A 24444-nucleotide genomic window follows, 5' to 3' on the forward strand; every position below is an offset into this window, starting at 1 on the left:
ATTATTTTCCGACCTCCCTCTGTAGCTTGGTCTCTTCTCTGTCCTTTAACAGTCTTGCACCGTGAAACACAGTGGCCTGTCTGGCATGTTGCAGTTGGTGCATATACCGTTTATTTTGCGTCAGCTAATGTTATGATTCCTGTGCTAAATTTTCAGTTACAGCTCGATAAAAAGGCAAAACCCATAGATTAGTATATCTCAATGCCAGTTGTGAAGCATTGCATGCTGCTTAGGAGCATATGTTTATCAAGACCACCAGTTCATATCCCTATTTAACGCATGAACACTGAATGAAGATTAGACCTGGAGAGCAGCTAGTGAATAAAAGGCCCAGATATCACAGCACAAGAATGGGGCAGGGCTGGCTGGGGCCAGTATGGATAATAACTGTTTAATATTTCTAGAAGAACTAAATCCAACACCCGTACAGTAATATACCAGAGCTGCCTAGACCAACCACAGCTCTATGTGGATCTGTGCTCATGGTTTTTCAATCAATCAATCAATTATTTGTAAAGCGCACTACATACCCGCAAGGGTCTCAAGGCACTGGGGGGCTGGGAGGGGGTGGGGGGGGCACTACTGATCGAAGAACCAGGTCTTGAGTAGCCTTCTGAAGGTCAGCAGGTCTTGGATCTGCCGTAGGCTCAGTGGGAGTGTGTTCCATGTCTTGGCGGCGAGGTGAGCCAATGGATCTCCTACCGGTGGTTGTTCTTCGGATGTGCGGGACAGTGGCGAGTGAGAGGTCGGCGGAGCATATCTGGCGGTTGGGAATGTAAAAGGAGAGCCGTCTGTTGAGGTAGGCTGGGCTGGTCTTGTGGAGTGCCTTGTGTGCATGGGTGAGGAGGTTGAAGGATATCCTCTTGTTGACGGGGAGCCAGTGCAGGTTTCTCAGGTGGGGGGTGATGTGGCCGTGGCACGTTGAGAATCAGTTGTGCCGAGGCATTTTGGATGCGTTGTAGTCATTTGATGAGCTTGGTCGGGGCTCCCGCGTAGAGGGCGTTTCCTCTACGCGGGAGCCCTCTTGTATCTGTCGGGATCCATCTTTAGATCTTGCAAAGCATGCGGAGGGTGTTGATGCAGGAGGAGGAGACGGCGTTGACTTGCTTGGTCATTGAGAGCGTTGAGTCGAGGATGATTCCCAGGTTGCGTGTGTGGTCCGTGGGTGTCGGGGCTGCCCCCAATGCCGTCGGCCACCAGGAGTCAACCCAGGCTGAAGGGTTGGAGCCGAGGATGAGGACCTCCGTCTTGTCCGAGTTCAGCTTCAGACGGCTGGTCTTCATCCAGTCGGCGACGGCCTTCATTCCCTTCGAGGAGGTTGGCTTGGGCGGTGATGGGGTCCTTGGTGAGGGAGGGGATCAGCTGAGTATTGTCAGCGTAGGAGATTATGTTGAGGTCGTGTTGTCGGGCTACCAGTGCAAGTGGGGCCATGTAAATGTTGAACAGCGTCGGGCTGAGGGAGGATCCCTGGGGTACGCCGCAGATGACTCTGTGGCTTTGGAACGGAATGGGGGGAGGCGGACGCTCTGGGTTCTCCCGGAGAGGAAGGAGGTGGTCCAATCCAGAGTCTTGTCTCGGATCCCTGCGGCGTGGAGGCGTGCACGTAGTGTGCGGTGGCAGACGGTGTCGAAGGCGGCAGAGAGGTCTAGGAGGATGAGTGCTGCGATCTCGCCATTGTCCAGCAGGGTCCTGATGTCATTGGTGGCGGCGATGAGGGCAGTCTCAGTGCTGTGGTTGCTACCCTGACTGGGAAGGGTCCAGGATTCTGTTTTCTTCGAGGTATCGGGTTAGCTGTCTGTTGACGGTGTTCTCGATGACCTTGGCCGGGAAGGGGAGCAGAGATGGGCCAGACAGACATTTTTGAGGTCTCTTGGGTCTGCCTTAGGTTTTTTGAGTAGGGCGTTGATCTCGGCGTGTTTCCAGATCTCTGGGAAGGTCGCGGTCTCGAGGGAGAGACTGATGAAGTTGCGCAGGTGGGGTGCAATGGAACTGCTTTCTCTGGTGAAGACGTGGTGCAGGAATGGGGCTGACGGAGAGCCGGAGTGGATTGTGCGCAGGGTCTTGATGGTGTCATTGATGCTCACGCTGGCCCAGGCTAGCAGGGGGTCATGGTCGATGGTGTGTGGAGGGTCTGTTGTTTTGCTGTCTGTTGGAGCTGTCTGGGTGTTGAAGCTTTCGTGGATGTCTGCTATTGTGTGGTGGAAGAAGGTGGCGTGGGAGTCGCACAGGGCTTGCGACAGCAGGACGTCATTGGTGTTGGAGCTGGGTTGGAGAGTTCCATCACGATGTTGAAAAGCTCCTTGCTATTGTGTGCGTCGTTGTTGAGGTAGTCTTTGAAGGAGGTCCTCTTGGCCACCCTGATGAGGTGGTGGTGGTTGCGGATGGCATCCTTGTGTGCTGCGTGGCTGTTCACTGTGCCATTTCTTCTCTAGTTTCCGGCGTGCTTGCTTGGAGGCTAGGAGTTCTGAGGTGAACCAGCTGGCCCTCTTGCTGGTGTCTCTGTGTGGGTGTTTCTTCAGCACGGCGAAGGTGTTGGCGCCGTTCTCGAACCAGCGTCTGAGGCTGTGGGCAGTGTCGTCGGTGTTGGAGGGTTCGGTGGGTGGGCTGAGAGCGAGGTTTGCGTGTAGTTGGTCTTCGGTGATTTTGCTCAAGCAGCAGCGGGGGATCTGTTGGGTGTGGTGGTGTGTGGTGGGTTTTCTGGAAGGCGAAGTGGATGCAGCGGTGGTCGGTCCAGAGGAGTTCGGTGGTGGCTGACAGAGACATGCGGGCTTGAGCAGAAGACGGGGCAAGTGTGTGGCCGGCGGAGTGGGTGGGCATTGTGACGAGTTGCTTCAGTCCGAGGTTGGCGAGATTATCGATCAGGGTTGTGGAGTTGTTGTGGCTGTTGCTCTCAAGGTGAAAGTTCAGGTCTCCGAGGAGGATGTAGTGAGTGGAGGTTAGGGCGTGCATGCTGATCAAGTCGGCATTAGAGTCGCTGAACTGGGGGCGGAGTCCGGGGGGTCGGTAGACGAGGGTGCCTCTGAGGGTGGAGTTAGGGTCTGTGTGGAGCTGGAAATGCATGTGTTCGGCGGTCCTGAGCACGTCGTCGGTGCTAGTCGAGACCCTGGAGCTGTTCTTGTGGACAATGGCGATTCCTCCTCCGATTTCGTTGTTAGAATACCTTTAGATGTATTAGGCAAGAGAAAAGAAAGTTACAATTCTACTTATTGTTGGTATTCCCAGGTTTCCTTTCAAATGTAGGTGCATCACAGGCAGATGCCTATTCATGGTCTATGAAGACATTCTTCGGATGAAGCGCACTGCCAAGAAGAGCGGCCAGATGGGACTAGATGTTTGGACCAATGCACTATATTGATGAAGGACTGGCCAAGTGTTATCTTCCAAGGGTATCTATGCAATGCAACAATGCAAGCTGTAGTCAAAGGGGAGGGAGCTGACCAACTGGTGTCACCACCATACCCTGCCTTTAGCAACCTGCAGTGGGACTTATTTCTATTCTCAACTATTCTGTAACTCTTTACGTGTAGGACATAATTAAGTTGATTGCCTTTGCTTGCCAACAGCTGAACACTTACCGACTGCCCTCACCTTTCAAGAAACACAAACCTTTATTTTTAGCCATTTTCAATCACCTAGGCTTTCATTTAGAGTTGGCCATGGTCGCATGCGTTAACTATCATGCCCGATAAAAACCAACATCAAGGTGTCCGGTATTGATAAGGTACAATCATTATCACGTCACAAGTTTTTGGGGAATAACTTGGGACATTTACTGTGCATTCTTCTCTCTGATAAATATTGGCAGGTTTGATCTGCTGTAATTTTACAAAAAATCATAATTCGTCCGACTTGTAATGAGGGCCTTAGTATTGTGCATATTTGCTAAAGGAATCTTCGACCAGCCCTGGCTATTTAGCCAATATCACTCTGCATTCTGGGATTTTTATGGCCGTCCTTATAATGTAAAAAGGAATGTTAAAGCATACAAAGGGCTTTAATCTATTAAATGGACTGCCTGAAGATGTCACACGTAACATGAGCCCATTTAGCGGCTATGCAAAAACAATCTTAAGATTAAGTGATTCTTATCTTATACTGTCATGGACAACACGTATTTCTCAAGCTGTCAAGTTCTTTGCACATTAAACTCTAGTCCAATCTGAATTTTCCATTAAAGGGCATGTAACAGAATGAAAACTGTGTCTCTCAGTTTGAAAAATATTCAGTCATTCTCCATTTGAGGGTTTAATAAGTGGACTAAGATATGAACTGCAGAGGTCTACGTGCAGCTCCCTTGCAGGTATCAATCCCACTGTCAGATTCCTGCTGGAAAGGAGGGCAGGTAGGTAAGTGACTGAGTGACGCAAACTTTGAGTCTTTGGTGGTGGCACAAAACACATTTTTTTGATCATTGATGGGGTTGCCTCAATCTACCCCCTTGATTCCCCTGTATTTGGACCTGGGGTGCCACTTTATTAGAGATATAGTTAGATATAGGTTACTATTATACTGGAGAAGGCTTTGGGTGACTCCAGAACTTGCCATCTATGCTTCGGCTGTTTTAGAAATTCGAGACATGGATGTGAATTACAAAATTGGGTGGTTCAGGAGTATTAAAACTGTTCTATGTGAATTGGGTATGAATCAATTGTGGATTTCCCCGGTTGGCAGCCCATTATCGAGTAAAACAGAGCTTAAGGCAGCATACTGGCATCTGATATATTCCAGGCAATTTGCATCTTCCAGCAGTCCATCCCTTTCTAGTATCTTTCTCCAAATCAAATTTGACACCAAATACGAACCATATTGGGATCTAATCACCTTATCTCGTGATAGAAAACTTTTCCATCAGTTCAGAGTAGGAACCTTACCTACAAAGGATTTTACCTTTAAGTGGTCTAATTTGCATTCTAATTCTAGTGATTGTCCCTTCTGCTTGGGCAGGCCTGAAATTGTGAATCATATGTTATTTGCTTGTCCGGCATATCACAATCTGAGAAGACGCTGGTTGAAACCAGTGTGCTTAACTCTGGGAACAAGGGTTCACAGTGAGGCCTATAGATTATTGAAAACAGCAGTGGATGGTCGATCTAGCTAAGTTTTTGGGCTGCGCCTGGGTGATTTGTTGGTCTGCAGGGAGGAATCGATAAATCCCTTCACTTCTTTTTAACATTTTTTATGTCTAGAATCTGGATCTCTATTTTACTTTTGTATGAAGATGCTCTTTTAAAAAGATACTGCTCTCTTGGTCGCCACTTTGGCTTGGTTTTTTAGTTGTATTAAATTATTTATTGTTTTAACAATGTTATAACTGTTTTGATACTCACACCATGCTTCTTGTGTCAGTGTAATGTTATCAATTAACCTAGTCCCTGTGTCTGTTCTGTGATGCCTTTTGTGATTTATTTTTAAAATCGAAATAAAGTTTATAAACTGGAAACTGGAGTGAGCGAGTGCATGTTGTGTTCATAAAGTGTGTGCATTTGATGAAATAACAGTTGACACTAGCCACCATAGATAAAACGCCTCATTAGAATATAGTGTTCGATCCGCAGATCGGCCAGGCTAGTATAGGCTATGCACTCCACTTCCTATGCAGAGGATAGCCTGCCATATTTAGAGATCCACGTGAGGGGATCTCACTGCCTTCAGTTGAACTGAATTTGCAGTGGCTCTATTGAAGGCACGTAAGCTTTGACAAGCAGGCACCATATTGGATGTGTGCACTCGGCATTGTTTTTTGTTTTCTGAAAACAAACTCCCAACAAGGAAGTTTGTTTTCAGTAAACAAAGGGACAATGGCCCTGATGTGCAGATACACGTGAGGGGATCTCACCGCCTTCAGTTGAACTGAATTTGCAATGGCTCTATTGAAGGCACTTAAGCTTTGACAAGCAAGCACCATATTGGATGTGTGCAGTCGGCATTGTTTTTTGTTTTCTGAAAACAAACTCCCAACAAGGAAGTTTGTTTTCAGTAAACAAAGGGACAATGGCCCAGATCTGCAGGGAGTGGTCTGTCTGTACATGGAGGGCTGCGTTGCATGTTCCCTACCTACAATAACCATAGCTGGCATGGCTGCCTGTAATAGGAATAGATGTAGCCGAAGAATGATGATTAAGTAGGTTTATTAGATCTTCAGTACAGGATTACATGAAGAATTAGATCTTAAGTTCTGAATATAGAAAAGCCCCAGCAGGAGCAGCTCCCTTGATGCTCAGACCAATCTCTCAACTGACATCCATCCACCAGGCATCCACCACATTCTGTATTACATCACACATACCAACATTCCAATATTCATCCACACTGGCTGAGCAGCAAGGCAGGTAAGCGGGGAAGATACATAGCACCCAAACCAAGATACCACACTGTCCCAGTAGGAAAAATGAGTACAGTGGTGCATTGTAGAATTTGAATAGCGCTTATTATCCCAGTGTGGAGCGCTGAACCACTTACCACATGGATAGCACAAAACATCCTGTGGGGATGAGTGTTGGAAAGGTGTTGTTTTTGTTCTGAGCCGATATAAGAAGTGTTTTCATGTCATAAGAGTAGCGGGATGCTCAGTGTGTGTACACCCAAGGTGAATGGGTGACCAGAGATGTCCCTGTAATCCATAGGCCAACATGCAAAAGGCAGAGATAATGGAGAATTTGGTAAAGGATGGCACAAGGGTGAGAATTGGAATTGGTGACATGAGCAGAAGCGATGCACATTTTGAATGAGTGACAGTTAAGTCAGTCCACCCTAAGAAGAACAGAGTGACAGTCACTATGGCCTGGCGGCCTGTGGCAGACTGTCTGTGAGGTCATAGGTTTATGCCAGCAGAGCCAGAGGGAGCTGCAGATTTGGCGGGAGGTAGGACCACATATTTATGGTGGTGCACCCACCATGCCAAACTCTAAACGACCCACAGTGTCTTTAAATCCTGCTTCCCAAAATATCTATGTCTGAGTTTTCTGAAAACCACTTTGCAAATTGCTCGGCCCTATTTTTAAAGGTGGGCACTATGACAGCCTCCTTCCATGATGCTAGAAATGAGCCAAATATGGATGCTCTGATTACACTAGTTAATACTGGGGCCTAAAAGGGGTGATTCTCTTTAAACACGTCCATAGGGATGCCGTCTGGGCCTGATGGCTTTTCCACTGGAAAGGTTCTTGATTGCCAGGGTAAACTTCTTTCTCCTTTATTGTACAACTTAAGGCGATTGAGGTTACATTATCAAGTGATTTAACATCTTGAGTAAGAGGATAAGTTAAAGGTTGGCCATGGTAACTCGATCAACCCAAACATCCGCAGGGATTAAGCACTGCACCTTGGGGATATCAAGGGCTGTACAAAATGTGGAAGATTTACCACTTTTCAAAAACCCAGACTATCCTTTGCCTTTTCTGCTGCTTCCAGATCCTCCCAAGCCTTGAATCTAATCTCTTCCCTCCTTATGGCTGTAGCATTCTCATAAATATGGCTGGATGCTTTAATATCACTCTGAGACCATGGGCACTTTTTAAGAGCTCATTTAAGCTGTTTGTGTGCCGCTGGCATGCTGTATTAAACCAGTACCACTGCTGCTGCTCTTTGTTGACTTTCTGGGCTTTTACATAGATGCACTAACAGCTAAAATAATCTAAGATAATACAGGGGTCTGCATCATGGGCCATACATACCCCAAGTAATTCTTCATGAGTTTTACAAGGGCATATTAAAATTGTTCCCCGCTTGCTTTTGTTCCATTTTAGTCTGACACCTTTTTTTTTGGAATATTCAGTGACCCGCGCCTCATCAGGTCTACTCTTACCCCTCATGTTTATACCAATTGACTATGTGGGTTTTGGGCGCTTACACAATTGGTAAGAACTCTAAAGTTGGACAACATTGGAACTGTGTTGATTTTAAAATAAAATATATTGTGCTTCCTGAACCAGTACCATTAAACACAGGGACTTGAAGCTGAGTGGGCAACCTGAGATCGCAGGCAAACGCCAAATCATTTTCAATTTTTAACTCTTTTAGTGCTTCACCACAAGTAACGTGTTTATAATGTGTCTGTTCTACCCCACTTGTGTCCATCAAACCACATATGGGCGTGTTACTAATTTTGCATAAAGGAATGTTAAAACCTCCTACTGACACCATTAAAGTCGGCCTTTTACATTTCCCGATAAAGCTCACAATGGGCCATATGTATCATACTACCGTTTAGCGAATTCCAAATAGCGAATTTTAAGGAATCGCTATTTGTAATTCGCAAAACTGTATGTATGTACAAAATCGCTATTAAATAGCGATTCTGTACCATTCCTAATTTGCAATTAGCAAATTGCTAATCGCAAATTACCCATTCATTTCCATGGGCCAGGAGGCCCATAGGAATGAAGGTGCAATTTGCGATTAGCAATTAGCTAATCGCAAATTAGGAATTTTTTCAAGGGTGCAGGGGTGTCTCAAGAACACCCTGCTGCACCCCTGAAAAAGACATTTGGGGGCATATGGCGCACATACATGCCCTAAGGGCATGTATGGGCGTCATATGGCACCTTTGGTTTGTTTTAAAAAAGCATTATTAAAAGAATTCACAACTTACCACCAACTAGAAGTTGGTGGTAATTTGCGATTCCTTAATGGCATTTTTTGCATTTTTTTTCTTTGATACATTGCATTTAAGGAATCGCAAAATTTGCGATTCCTTAAGTGCAAACGCAAAATAAGGAATAGCAATTTTTGCGATTCCATATTTTGATGCAAAAATGTTTCATACATACCATTTAGGTATTTAGCATTCGCAAAGGCCGAAATTCGCAGAATTTCGGCCTTTGCGAATGCTTAATAGCTTGATACATATGGCCCAATAACAATATTACGTTCGTCAACTGCCTGGGTAGATCTATGACCAAAATTGTTGTAGTATAAATTACCCAAAATAACATCAGGGGACATAGAGAGCTTCAATAGCAGCATTTGATTCAATGAGAAGGTCCGCTAACTTGACCAAAACAAAAGTAGCCAGAACCCCTTTAGCTCAGTGCACAGTGGACATCGTTGCCAGGTTGCGCAAGGCATAAGAAAGATTCAATTGGAAGTCATACATTGCAGTGGCGGCTGGTGACATTTAAACGTGGTAGAGCGGAAAAGTCATGGATGAGTGCTACGTCGCAATGCGTTTTTGAAAAAAAGAATGGGCAAATACAGCATTTAAGGCAAAATTGAGAGTGCAAGAAGGTTTATAAAGCAATTGTGAATCTGTAGACTTGAAATAGTTAAACACATTACAAAATACCCCATATCCTTCTGCATTAAATATGTTCAACAGTTAGGTTACTGTGGTTTGCAAATCTGCTTTATTAGCTGTAATTAACAAGTGAGTCCTGTATCATCTAAATAGGTGAATGTGTCCATGTGTAATGTAACTACTTGCTCATGTAAAGTGCTCCAATGCTTTCGAGTCAAATATACGCTATATAAAACTGCAAACATAATTATATATATCTTTTCAATAGTTCGACTTGCTGTGTTTACCCCATGCATTCCTGGTTGACACGTGGTGCTCAATTGCATTGGCATCTGTAGCAGAGCGACTGCAATGGAAATAGGAGTGAGTCCAACAGCTGCTACAATCGAATCTATTCTATAAAAGCGCCAATTTCGAAATGCAGACAGTGCATTGTGAGGTAAACAGCGCACAACCTCGGACAGCAATGACATCTTTTAGACTTTCGAAAGCTCACTAAATCAGCCTTTTAAACAGTAATTGAGCATTAGGGCGCTGCCAAAGGCTTTCTCTTCACATTATATAAGCGCCACAGCCCACAGTACGACCTACTTTTGAATGTACCAAGTTCAAATTGTGGCCTTGGCTCATAAGTCATAATCATGCACTTTCGGGCAAATTGCTTTCCCTCTATGCAAAGGAAAACATGTACTGTAGCCTTTGCGCTGTGACTAAGCCGTGGAGAGTTTCAAGAGCCAAATTTTGACTTTGATACATGTGCTGACAACCGGTATCGTAGCTTACAATGCAGGCCATTCATCCAGAGTGTTACATAACATCTAAGGGCTCACAAGTAGGGCTCTCCTGATTTCTAGGTTCATTGTACCTGCCAGTTCTCACACCACACAGACAAATTAAGCACAATGGGACTGGTGGCAAAACTAACGAAGGTGGGACAATGAGCATCAGAGGCGCAACTAGAGCCAAATTTCGGGGGGTGGGGGGGACTAAGAAAAAATGGTGAGGGGGCTGAATCTTTAAGCAATAGGCAGAGTGGAGCTGCAGGGGCTCTTAGAAGGGGTAAAACAACAACAAAGCCTCATTAACATGCACATGGCCTTTTAAAGACCTGTGAAGTGCTCGGGTGCGGCTGTGTGTGCCTGGGAAGCTGTCTCATCCCGGGCTGCCACACACGACGAGGGGGTGTGTGGGGGTGGGGGGGAGAGGGGGTTGCTGAAACCCTATGAGTCCAATGGGCGTTGCGCGCCTGATGAGCATGTAGTTTTAATCAAGGTTTCCCACTCAACCAATTGAGTGATCCTGTGCATTCCACTTCTCAAGAGCTGACAAAATTGGCGACATGTTTGAATTTATTTAACAAACTTCAATGTATTAAAGTCTAGAAAGACGTAATCGCCTCGACACCTTTCATGAATCATGACATCTGGGAAATGGAACACATTCTAGCCCGATTATTCGTGTCACACATAAATCAACATAGGTCAAGGCATGCCATTTCTTTGACGAAGATAGCACAGGTGCACGTGGTTGTATAATGTAAAACAAAAGTGCTCTCACCCTAGCCGGGCAACAATCTGCTGTGACTGCAGTATATACTTTGCGCCAGTGCTGGTTTCCCTCCTGAACAACAGCCTACGTGAACACCTGCGGCGTGCTGATTATCCCGGAAATTAAATCGGAGCTGCGTAGATGACCTCTTCCACAGCCCACTCCCCAAGCTATCAACATCCATTCAGCGTGAAGGGAGTGCTTCTGTTGTTGCCACCCCCTTCACTTTGTCCATGTAGGCCAGCCCTGCCCCTTACCATTTAGTTCAATGGCGCTCTGCTGAAAACGCCTGGGCTTCAGCAGAAGCGCCCAATTGAAAGGTAAACCATTGCCGCTTCCTTCGGCCCCTTCCTTCATACTGACATCACTCTCCTCGTGTGTATCTCGAGGGCGAGCAATAGCCCTCGCCCCGGCCAGCACATGCGCCGGAGGACTCCTCTCCTACCTCACCCCTTCCTTCAAAACAAAAACTAGAATTTTTATTGGAATTAGCAGGAAGCAATTTGCACTTAATTTAAAGCTGCTCAATGGTGTTCATCATTCTCTCTCTTCTCACAGATGGTAGGAGGGCAATGCCCCTTTTGCCCATTAAAACCAGCCGCCACTGATACATTGCCCACGTTTCTTGGCAAAAATTATATCAAATCCATTCTGGCCAGCCAATCAGGATTACTCCACGAGCGAAGAAGGGATTCAACTAAGTTATCATGGGGTTCTTGTGGATTCACATTGTGGTCTATTTCGGTTTGATTGGCCAGTGGCTGCACAGATTTTGCAGCATCTACAAGAAAGAGTCAATATATTTCTTCCAGTCACTCAAGCGATTCTTAAGTGTTTCTTGGTGTATCAGCCTCGGAGAGTTCCTTTGTCTGTAGCACTGGAAGCAAGATGCATTTGAATGGGCTAAAGGGTAAACCCTAATTCTATTTGGTAACTGACCAAATATTCCAATCCTCATAGCAAGCTTCTTGCAACACAAAACTCTTTTAAAACGGATTACCACACAGTCACCCAGGGTACTTTTAGGGCCAATCCACACAATCCTTCTGATCAGGAGAATTTTCTAAACAGGTCATGTGCCCACCACGAAATTTCTTTATCCTGAATTATAGATGGTGGCCTCATTGTGGACATTGCTAAGTTAGCATGAGCTTCACTGCCATTAGCCTGCTTTTGCGCACAGCACCACATTTTTATATTTTGCAAGACTTTGTTTGTGCCCTTTTCACATGAGAACTGTCTGCTTTTCGCGTTCTCTGCTGTGCTCTGAGGTTTAGTCTGCACACGATGTACAAGGTCGATAAACAATGCCCCTTGTTATTCTATTCTGATCAGTCCCTCGCACCGAGACATAACATGACACACAGCTGCATTAACTGAAAATCGTATGCTTTAATATTGCAAGCTAAACATGCTGTTCAAGCATTTGAAGCGGAACCTTTCCAGAGAGAAGAGATGTGCTTGTCCTAATATGTAAACCTTTCATCTTGGCCTTGAGGTATAGGATCTGCTGACAAAGCCCAGAGGTCTTCTTTTTTATAATAAACTACTTATTACTAGGGTGGTTAGGCACTCTAGCCCTTTTCCACTGTCTTTATAAAATGAAATCCCCGTTTGTATTCTATGGGATTGTGACAATGCTGACAATATTGTTTCTATGCATTTTTCTGCTGGTAATGGCACTTGTACTGTGCCATAGAGCGCGTTATTTAAAATAAACATTTTAAACTATATTATGACTCTGAATACACTTATTGTGGACAAGTATGAGTGAGTGAGCGAAATAGTTGTCTTGTTCCCGAGGTTCCTGAGAGAGTCAGGAGTGTCGTGTTCTGGGTTGTCTAATCATTGGTAGCTTTGCTGTTAGTCGGAGAACGAATGAGACATATTGCTAGTTGCTTTTTGGGATTTTGGACACTGAGGGGATAGGTTGGTACACCACTATCTACTGAGTTCCTGGTTTCCTGTGCCTATTTCTGTATATGTGCAGAATCCCCGCAACAATCCAACAAACAACCTTGTATTTTTACAATAAATAGCTCCTCTCTCTAAGTTGATACTAGAGCAGGTATGCCCTCTAAGATAATAACATAGTGGGTAAATGGTCCTTACGTCCTACTTGGCTTACTATTGATCCATGAGTTTTCAGGTATGTGTGGAGAATGGGAGTTGCCTCGCTACATTGATTTTCTTGTAACAGGTGTTGGTTTGTAGTCAGCTTCAATCGTTTGCCGAGAGGTTTGTATTCTTTGAGAGACCCGGGTGTTCTTGGAGTCTAATGTTTAGGTATGTTGCAACTGGTCAGGTAAATTATCTCGCTTATTTTTTATTTATTTTTAATATATGAACTTTATTGAGCTGAAATAGGCATACATTACAAAAATGAGGCTCAACACATCGTCCCAGCATCACAACGTCCAATGCATTGATGTTACAGGTACTCAAGCAACTTATATACCTATTGCATGTGTTTATATAAACAATAGTGTAACTGTAACACAATTATGCCAGGTAGCATTACTCAAGCCTGGTGACATACAGCCAGCATCTCGGTGTGGTCTCACAGCCCATCCCAGGGATGCCCAGAGGAAGCAGTCAGAATGCCAGACGCAGCCTGATCAGGCGCGTCCAGCTCTGTGGCAGCCCTATTTATGAAGTATGTAATGGAAGGTTCCCAAATGTCTATGGGCTTGGATCTTGCAGACATAAGGTCCCAGAATATAATGAGTTGTTCCAGACAGCAGGAGACATCTGATAGCCACGCAGTGCTAGTGGGTGTTGGCTTCCGGCCCCAGTGTATTGCTACCCTGTGCTTCGCGAGTAGGAGCATCATTGCCACAAGATGGCAAAGTGCATCAGGAGCTTCTTGTACAGAGCCGAGGAGGCAGATCAGAAGGTCTGGTGGGATAGCAGTTCTTTAATGTCACCTATAATGCCATCACCCAGCAGTTCGCCAACCTCAGGCAGGTCCAGGCTAAGTGTAAGAACGTGGCCCCCGTTGTTGAACAGCGTGAGCAATTTGAGTTCCCTAGCAGACCCATCTTGTGTTCTAGCAAAGGTGTGCATTACATCCTGTGTATGTATTTGGAGGGTATTAATCACAGCCTATGGTTGGGGGTTAATGGTTCCGTCTGGTCACAGCAGTATTCCCACCTGTCTGCAGGGATTTCATAGCCCAGCTCCCTCCCCCAAGCCTCTCGAGTCTAAGAGGAGTCAAGCATGGAGGCATTCATTGTGATCGAGTAAAGTCGGATGATAAGTTTGGGAGGAGACGTAGTAGTGTAAACGTACTCGAGTGTTGTGGAGGCTGAGGGGGTGGTTGTGAATGTACATACTGTCACGTTGGGGAGTTGGTAAATGAGGGGAGGAACTGGCCATCCAGGAATAAGTCTGCAGTCGTTTTCATTCCGAATGTGGCAGCTTGACCTACAGTGCCTCTGTCCTGCAGTGTTGGGAACATGGGATTGTCTGCCAGCTGAGCTGACAGTGCATATAATATTTTAAGTTGAAAGCATCAGCGGAGACCGTCCCACGCCCTTCGCATGCATTCCACTGTATTGATTTCAGCCTTAGGTGCATTGTATGGTTGAAACAATGCTGTTGCTAATGGCCATGGGGACGACTGGCCATGCTCCGCTGACACATAAGGCTGAAATGGGGTGGGATGGAGCCCATAGTGCAGGAAACTCACGTGAGCACAGAAGGTGTATAATTGTAAGTCCGTTGCACCAAGTTCGCCGTGGGTGAGTGGCAATGTTAGAAGTTCATATGTTTCTCTGGGCTGTCGGCCAGCCCATACGAGTGTGACTAAGTTGGATCTCAGACGTTTAAAGAACAGCGTTGTGAGTGGCATTGAGATGTTGACAAAGAGGTACAAGAAGTTTGGGAACACGATCATTTTTGCAATTGCTAATCGACCCGGCGAGGGATAATGGTAGTTGATTCCATATTTGGATGTGCGATTCCAACCAGTCCATTGCGCACCCGTAATTCACCTTTCAGAGCTCATCAAAGTCTCTGCTCAGCCATATTTCCGAATATTTGGGTGGCTCATTTGACAATTTTAAGGGGTTGCTTGAATAATTTTGTTTGAGTTGTTAGTTTGTCATGCAGGCCTTTCAATTTGCATTGAATATCCATTCAGAGGACCATAATTGTCTCCCATAACTTTGCAAAACATTTGATGAAATGCTCCGTCATGCTATTTTGTAAGCCTTTCAGGTCCCTCAAATTGTTCCTTCTCTGTTGGGCAGCTTGTACTTGTTTTTTGGAGGGAGTTAATGCCATCAATTAATAAAATTCTATCATAGCACTCTTCTGTTCCATTCTGATCAGAGGGTTGTGGCATCTCTTTTCTTTTCCTTTTGGGAGGGATGAACTAGGTGGCACTAAGTTCCCACCAATGCTGGCACACAAAAGATCAAACTAGATGCAAGGATTAGATGTTGCTTTCTTGCCTCTTTTATGATTCCATAAAGACCAAAATGTCCTAATTGTGCATCCCCTACCCTCCCAGGCACCGTTTCTGGGGTTGGGCTTCTTATTGGACTCTTATTGAGAGAGTGATTTGACTGCCAATACATTGCCTCAATCCTCTCCTCGACAAGTCCGGTTTCATTATTAACCGACCCCATACTGTGGTGAGGTAGCTAGTAATTGGCACAGTTGTTGTACCTGCATTGTTCTTTGCACCCCTTTTGAGTTAGCTCCACTCTTGCCCATGGGCATTAGGTGCGTGAGAAAGAAACGGTAAGGAATAAACCAACTGCTAAGTTGCAAGCATTGTTGAGACCGTGTTTCAGGCTAAAGTAGAGTGGCCCAGCCCATCCTCCTCCGGATTCGGACAGTGTAGCGATTTGTAGCACTTCATCATGGGTTCCCGCTCCACATGCAGGCAAGGAATTGTGGGCTAAGTAGTCCTCTGGTATCTGCACTGCAGAACTATCTAGTGTCCTCTTCTAGAAATTACTAAAAATTACACAGACAATAATAATGCAGTTCAATGGACTGTGAATCACGTCTTGCATGTTTATTTCCATATTACCTCAAGTGTCAGCAATTTGGGAACTTCTTTGTACTCTCTGACTCTGGGTCTTAGAGTCTCTTCATTTACCATGGAAGGCGTTAGCTGAACAGCCAGACAGATACTGGGCTAAGCACAATTGTCCTGCTTTCTGGTCCTTTGCTGAGCCCTTTCCAGGACAGGATACACTTGAGAAAATGTAGCTTCCAAAATACCACACGTTCTATCAAATTATTATGGCTTTGCTCAGCGGCTAGCTCTTGTTTATTTAGATCAAATGTTGAGTCAAATGGTAATGGAATTTCGAACAAAACCCATATCTTGTGTTAGCTGAGAAACTATCTGACAATCCACTTCTGGGCCTGTAGTATACACCGGGTGCACTGTCCCTGTTTGCGCTATGGCACACCTTCAAAAGAATAGAGCACCCTCTTATGATTTTTTTTTTGTAAATATCTTTTTATTGCAGCAAGGTTAGTGATACATACAGTATGTTCGAGCCATTTCCCTTGGCGCTCTAGGAATGCGCGACTTCCCCACTTCCGTGTCACACAACCATTTAGCTCACACCCCGGAGGTTGAGCGTCAATACCATGGGGGGACAATCCGCGCCGAAGAATACTGTGTTGGGACATAGCAACCAGGTGTTTGGGAAATGGCAGTGCTGCTTTTCAGTCCTCACGCTCCCTCTTCCGTGGCCCACGTCCAGTTGAACCAAGAGTCACTCTTCACCCCTACTGGACAGCCCTCCCCCCGCCCCTCCCTCAACTCTCCCAACCCCAACTACCCGCCCCACCCCGCCCAGAACCTACCCAAAACCGCCCCCCCGCCCTCTCCCGGACCCCTCACCCCCCCAGGCGTGCTAGAGTACCACCGAATCGAGCCCTCAACCCTCCCGGCTAAACCAGATCCGAAGCAAAGCATCAGGATTCATCAGCAATTATTCATAAAGCACCCTCTTATGATGAATGCTCTGCCCCCAGGGCAGCCACAAAGTTACGCTGCACTGGTAGCAGTGCATTCAGTAAAATACTGTGCGGCTTCTTCCGAGCCACTCTGTGTTGCACAGTGCAGGAGTCACTGCACCCGCCTGAAGGGGGATGTCTGGTGTGCATGTGACCCCCTTTCCACCCTCCTGAAGGCGCACTAACAGTGCACCACCAATTTATGGCAATAATTCCTGAGATTGGTCTCGCTGTGCACTTTCTTACAAAACCTGAGGGATTTGGGGATTGATAGTAGCAGGTGTTAAGTTTATGCTTTGCCCTTCGGTGGCCTTTCTACTGGCAACACAGTGTCCACGTTGTTCCCAGTTGTTAGCTGTTTTCTATTTTTTGGTGTGAAAGTAGCAATGACTCACAATTTGTCAAACCTGCAGTAGGCCACGATGCCCCTCAGCTCCCTTAATAGCGTTACTGAAAAGCATACTACTCTTTTTGATCTGCAAGTATAGTAGGCACCATGCTGTGTTTTGCGCGCATGATAGGTATGAATGTAAATGTAAATGTTGTATACTTGTAAAGCGCACAGCTGCCCGCACCGCAGGCGTCCCGGCGCTGTATACCGCTGGGGAACCCATCCTGGCTTTCCCTGTGAGAGGGTCCCTTCTGGGCACCTCCAAGGTGAGACCAGGCATCCCCTGCGTTGAAGGGGCCATTGTGAAGATTAAGCAAGCTATTGCCCAGAGTTGCAGAGTGGAGCCCAAGGTTAGAGTAGGCGCCGAGGCGAGAATTATCAGGCCCGCGGACATTTTGACCCAAGACCCTGCCGCGTTGGGAATCGAACCCTGGTCGAGGGCCGATCTCAGCTTCCGGGTCTGCCGCCTCTAACCATTGAGCCACACTTCTCCACCATGAAGAAAGTTATTTAACCAAAGCACAAGGAGTGTTTTATTCTATGATTTGGAATGTGGAATCTGTGCGGCATTCTGCAGTGACTATTCAAGTTAGTTAAGCTATACTATGGGGAGAACTTTGAGTTTTGCCTGCATAGGTCTCTTTCTCTATTCATTAATATTCTTATTTGAAATAATATGGTATATTGTGGTGAATGTATTTTTCATTGAAACAAGAAAGAAAGATGATAAAGGCAAGTGATGCTTCTTTATTCGCAAAAGCAAAAAATAGAAGCAGTATAGTTTGCTTGCGTTTTCTCCTCAAGCTCACTTATAGCAGGTTGGGGCTCCTCATTATCCACAAGCGCACTTCACATTGACTCATGTACTGAACTGTTACCTGCCTTTCCTTCAAATTGTAAAGCGCTCTGATATCCTTCGGGATCAAGTTCGCGCTATATAAAACTTTATAAATAAAAAAATAAAATAAAAAAAGATGTTTCTTAGAAATGCTGTTTTTTCAGAGCATAGTCTCTGGAGATGTTGGTATGCTGCTCAACGCTGAGCAAGAAAGTGCCGGGGACAGAAGGAATGTTGAAGAAATCTAGCCAGCTCTTCTTTTGACATTTTATGATAAGGTCCTCAGGCGCCACGAGAAAAGCTACACCAGATAGGAAGAAAATGCGGTCAAGCGCGGTAACAAAAAAACAAGACATGCAAGCTTTAAAGTTAAATATGTTGTTGTGCATTTTTCTATTTATTTTTTTAATCTGCAGAGTTGTACACTGCATAAATGTGAACATCCTGGGTTATTTTATCATAAAGTTTATTTATCAGTTTGTGTGTGTGTGTTTTTTTAGCTTTATGAGCCATCCTTGACACTTCAGAGCTCGGACTGCTAGGTGCCTGTCGAGCAGGTGGGAGGTGGGAGGTGGGGGTTGGGGCCGAACATTGGAGTCTTCTCAGCGACGTACCCTAGACTAGCACCAAGACAGACATGTACTCACTGACTAGCCTAGTCAGAGTGCATGTCTCTCTTGGTGTTGTGGAACAATGTCGGGTTTCTTAGTATCGAACTGCAGCAGTATTGACTGAAGAATATCTACTACCACTATATCAAGGTGAGTATATATGACTAAGTGTGGTACCTCAGTATAGTTTGTTTTTTTACTATCGAGCTGCATCAATATTGATTAAAGAATACTATCAATATATTGACAAGGTAATTAAATATGTGTAGATGCGTAGATTTACAATGGCATAATAAATACTCCTCTAACGCTGTTTTGTTGTCTTGGGCTGCTGACGGGCAGTTTTTGCTTTTCGAGGGAACCTGCTGCGCTCGCCGCATCGCCCTGGTGGGACTCGTGGTCCCAGGGTGCACCATCACTGAATTGGGCACAGCTGCTGCATTGGGGAGGTGCTGACACCGCGCAGCGCTGGACGCCTGTAACGCTATTTTGCTGCTCTGGGCTGCTGACGGGCAGTCTTTTGCTTTTTGAGGGAACCTGCTGCGCTCGCCGCATCGCCCTGGTGGGACTCGTGGTCCCAGGGTGCACCACCACTGAATTGGCACTGGCCGCACTACCAAAAGACAACCCTGACAACAAATGTTAATCCTGCATGCTGCCAATCAAAGACATGCTTTAAACGTCTGCCCCCTGAATACTACTGAATACTACTACCTCACAGTGTGTTTCTGTGTGCCCAGTGTGTGGCGGTCCCTGGGGAGCATTGCTTTTGGGGCATTTATTCATTAACATGTTTATGTCCTATATGTAGTCTTGAAGCCAAACAAAGTGTCTACATTGTAAATAAACCAAATATACATAGCTTCATGTTGTTAAATAACTAAAAAAACTAAGATATCTGTGTTTGTTGTAGGAAAAATGGCCAAATTACATGCCGCACAATTGCTGCTAAATTTCCATATTTGTGCCGCTAAATTTCCATTTTTGTGCCGCTAAATTTGCTAATCCATGCCGCTATATCCTGGGGGGTCTGCACTGTCAGTGCACCTCCTAAAGGCATCTTTGCCTCTGCACCTGTGCCCATAATGCAAAGGAAGGAATGCCCTCTCAGGAGATCGCTGGCACTATATGTGCACCAACAATATCAATATTAAATATTGGACCTCTTAAGCAATACCAAAGTGCCCTGAGGGCACACATAGCAGGCGCTCATGGCTGTTGCTCCCTCAGGCTCTTTGCATGATACGGAACCTGGTCTTTAAGCATTCACACTATCCCCCTTCTAAAATTCAGGGCAGTCCATTCCTTGGGCAACTTTGAATAATGACTCCTTCCCAATACCCGATACTCTGACCAGTGGTCAGTGGAAATGTGGGTAAAGAGACAAGTGCTCGGATAGTCTGCTGCCATCCCCTCGGCCTCCAGGTTCCAGAATCAAGTACTGCTTAGACTGCACCGGAGCTACTTTACAACTACTGTTTGCATTTAATACACACTATCACAATGATAATTGCATCAAATATAATACAATTAAGACATGTATAATATGCCTCTAACTTTAAACCCACACTGTGTTAATGTCACAATGCTTTACTATTCTTGACTTACAAAACTGCGTTCAACCTGCTTTTAGCCACCTTCTCCTTCCACCTTTGGAGTAGGAAGACGTTAGCCTTTCTCGAAACATCTATACCCTTAATGTCTATTTCATTAAAGAGGCTTGTTAGCTTTACTGAAAACACCACTGTATGCTTTTTTAGTATTCTTTGGTGTATGCCACAGAATCCTTTTCATTTACTCACATTAAGGTATGCATACTTCATCAGTTCTGTATTTTGGTAATGTTGTAACATACACCTTGACCCTAGTTATCCTCCTGCAGTGCCTAATTGTTTTCTATTTTAAATGCAGAGCTATGCGTTGTTTCAACAATGTAGATAGTCTTACCTTTTTTCTTTTTCCTTTGCCTCACTGCTTTTTATATGCAATGTCCCACAGCAACAAATCGAGCAATGGGCAACACAAGAGTAAGGAAAGCATACAAAAAGTAGACCAATACTGTGGGACTTACTATAGAGGATTTTTGGAGCAAACATTCTTAGGATGGCACCAGAAAATCATTCTGAATATTAGATGTTTGGTGTTGTCTACTTTCTCCCTTGGACTGCGATCAAGGGACGGTGCCAAACTTTCAGGTACTTACAACTGTGTCCCATTGTATGGTATCAGCGCTTGTAGCCCTGTTACTCAATGCGTTAAACTAAGAGGACCGGAAACTGTTCAGCGGGGTCAGAAATGTTACATGGTGGAAAGAGATGGCGAGCTATCTCTTACAGCAGTCAAGGTTATCGTAGCATGAGGGACCTCTGGAGTATTGTTCACTCGTTTCACTGCATGCAATCAAAAACATACCCTGCGTAAAGACACTAAAGCCAGGTTTAAATGTAAAATCAGAACAATCAATACTTACTGGCATCATCCATGAAGTCAAAGTCATTGCTCAGTTCAGTGTTTGGCAAATGGTACTGGTCAGGATCAATGAGGGCGCTCAAGAGGATAAGCAGTACCACCGAATTGAGGATCTACCAGGAGAGAACAAGAAGAATGCTCAAAATTCAATATTCAACAACGTAAGACAATTTTTATTCACATAACATAATAAATAGGTTTTATATTTGCGGACAAGCTCAATAAAAGCCAATTGGATACTTGGATATTATTTGCATTGAACAATGTTTCCATAGTCAGGTGTAAGCTCTAGACAGCCCTACAACTGTTTACAAGTTGTCTACCAGGTACTTAAAGCATTTGGCTTGCCTCTGGTTTGAAACCAGAGATGTTTTCCTTTGCCTAAACTAATTGCACTCCTCAATTTATTAACATTTATTGAGGACACGTGTGCTTAAGTGCTGCTTGCTCTGTCTTTTGCTGACACACAACAAAAAGAAAACATTACAGCTACACCTAACGGTTGAAAATATCATGTTAATTAATGTGATGCAAAGGGCTAATTCTGATAAAAATGGTATCATTTTACCCGACATTCCTAGTTCCATCAAGTTCCATCAAGCAAATGTGAATCTTACACGTAGAATAATAATATATGTTAGGAGAAGTAATATCTATGAAAAAATAAGTTGCTAGTAGACCTATTTCTATTCAATGCATCCCAAACTCAGTCTTCTGGGACCAACACAATGAGAACCATTTCTCATCTGCCCCCATCCCTGCAGAAGTGGTTCATGCAGGTTCAACAAATCAGTACATCAACACATTTCCCAAAATACTGTGGATCAACAGTAAGCCAAGCTTTGTTCACAAAATTGGGCGCTATACAAGCATTAAAACCCTTTAAATTATCATTTTTGGGGAGCATTGAGCTAACTGTCAGATGGACAGCTTTACAGCTTTTATATTTGAGGGCATGCATGCTCAGCCCTCCCACCATGCACGGCCTCGTCGCCTGCCTGCCTTCCTTCTGATGTAATGTACTTGATAGGGTCAGCAGAGTTAAAGGTCAGATTTTAAAAAAAGTGAGCTGCAGGGTAAATTCGGTAATGAGATTGTAACACGAAAAGAACAGCCAGGGAGAGCTTTTATGTAAGAGTAATCCGCGTGGTAGCCTTGAACGCACGCCTTTGTTATCTCCAGTGGTTTACACCTGGGTCTCAGCCCTGTCTGGAACATCACAGCATTTGTAGAAGCAAATCTAACCTGGCGAGAGATGGAATTCCCAGAATCTTTTCAATAGAGGTTTATCTGCCAAGAGCATCCTCACCCGAGGTGAGGCAAGTGGTGGGGCCTGGGTAATACACTGGTGCTGTGAAATCACAGTACATTGATACTCTCACATTGAAAAGAGTTCATTCAACCCGAGTGGACTGAGACTTGGTAATAACACAAGGAGAAACATTTCTGAAAGCTGTGTGGACCAGTAAAGACACTCGAAGGAGGCATGGGTGATCCCAGGAGACTACTTTGTCTCAGAGAAACCCAGAGCATGTTTCTCAAGCACAGAGAGTGGGATTCAAAGACTCTTCTAAACAAGTCATGGTGCTCTCTGAAAACTTAGTCCCAGCAGCCACTGGGAGCATTGGCATGTTAATGTTCATATCCAGCTGTGCATGAGAGTCCAACTCTGGAGTGAACGCATGCACGGGTTGTTTTGCAAATGGATTGGATAAAAGCAAATACTCCTCTGCAATTCCCAGAAACAGCTCATAAATATTACACGTATCAGCTTTTTGTCCGACTTTAAACAAATGTTCAGTAAAATACTTATGTTGGCAGCAGATAAAGGAACAGATTGATTTCCCTCTACAAGGCCCATTAACGAAACCTGAAATATGAGACTGCTTCTGGGTGTTCCATCAATGTTGAACTAAGGACCTTATGATGGTACGGTGTCGAGGAGGTGGAGGCAACACTGATTCTTCATTAATAAAGTGTCGAGGGCATCATTCATAAGGATCAGCAGCAATTAAAAGAGAGGGAGATGTGTTCTCTCAGATCTATCCCTCATGTGAAAAAGCTTTTGACAGCACAAATGTGACTTCCTTCACTTCAGTCTTTGATGAATACCATAAAAACGTGAATCACTTCTCAAATGTGTGCCTTTTATAAATAGACCTTGGCCAAGATTACTGTGGCTCAACATTCTCCGGATGCAATTTTCAGATCCAAAGACCAGAACCAAGGTTGCCAGCGATCACTATCATTATTTCATTTATTTGTTCAGCCTTTAGACTGACTACACTTAAATTTAGGTCTACAAAATTTACATTCGTCTCTAGCTTCAAAAATGGTCACTTTTTGAAGCTGACCACTCGCTACAGTCACGAAAACTCAGATTCAATGCCGACTGCTTGTGCTTTCTCAGAGAACATTGCAGATGCCTCGGGAGACCAGCCTAATCTTTGCAATACTGCAAATGTAGGCTGCTGCTGACAACCAATTAAAATGATATATCACGGTGTGTAGGGCTGGCCACACAAGTCACAAGAAATTAAAAGGTTTAGGCAATCAAACTCTGAATTCTAGTTAGAGCAAGTCATAAAGAGAACAAACCTTTCGGTTGTATAGTTCAACTGCTAGCGCTAGGCGGTTTATAGAATTATTGCATTTACTGAACACAGACTTGAAACTATCACAACTTTTTATTATCCATATTCATTCTGCGATGGCAGCCCAAGTAAAAAATAAACAATTCTGGCTTACTAGTTCTGATATAATTCCCAAGGTATGTTATGATTCATATCATCAATCTTACACAACTTTCACAGCAAAATAGAGGAAGTTACTAGAAATTGTGGGAGAAATCTGCAACCAGGTGGGCACACTAAGATCGTTGGAATGATACTACTATTTTTTATACATATTATAGGTTGTTTTTTTTGGTAATGCCAAATCCTAACTTTTGAGTTACAGGCAGTTGACTCAAAACAAAGGGAGGGATGGACAGGACAATTTACTTATTACATTTCTGAAAGAAGAAATGGAATTGGTTATGCTAACTATTTTTTTAACTTCGGGTCGATAATACTCAGATCATTTTTTTCTTTTACGTTAGAGCTCCAGAAGAAAAACACTTAGGGGTCTGATTACGATGTCAGTCAGAATTACCTCCGACCGACACCGTTTCGGAGAGGGAACCGCCTGACTATAGTTCGGCGGTTCCGCATATCTGATTACGATGTGACGATGCATGGTGCGGTCGCAAACTGCCATTTCTCAATGGGAGCTTGTGGGGTGGGCGGAAACCACCTGCAGAAGAAGCTTGCATTGAGAAATGAGAGTTTATGAAAATCCCTGCACCTCATGGTGCCCTGCCACA

General features: G+C 44.7%; 1 protein-coding gene across 1 annotated transcript in view; it reads right to left on the reverse strand.

The window, feature by feature from the left end:
* The window catches only part of LAPTM4B (lysosomal protein transmembrane 4 beta), a gene marked incomplete at its 3' end in the record, with an annotated part of 365454 nt that overhangs the window by 206194 nt on the left and 134816 nt on the right, over positions 1-24444 (reverse strand). Inside the window, exon 2 of the mRNA XM_086950434.1 lies at positions 21082-21193. Coding sequence (XP_086806560.1) covers positions 21082-21193 — 112 coding nt within the window. The remainder of the gene's footprint in view (positions 1-21081; positions 21194-24444) is intronic.

The sequence above is a fragment of the Lissotriton vulgaris genome, unplaced genomic scaffold, assembly GCF_964263255.1.
Source record: "Lissotriton vulgaris unplaced genomic scaffold, aLisVul1.2 SCAFFOLD_923, whole genome shotgun sequence".
NCBI classification, from domain to species: domain Eukaryota; kingdom Metazoa; phylum Chordata; class Amphibia; order Caudata; family Salamandridae; genus Lissotriton; species Lissotriton vulgaris.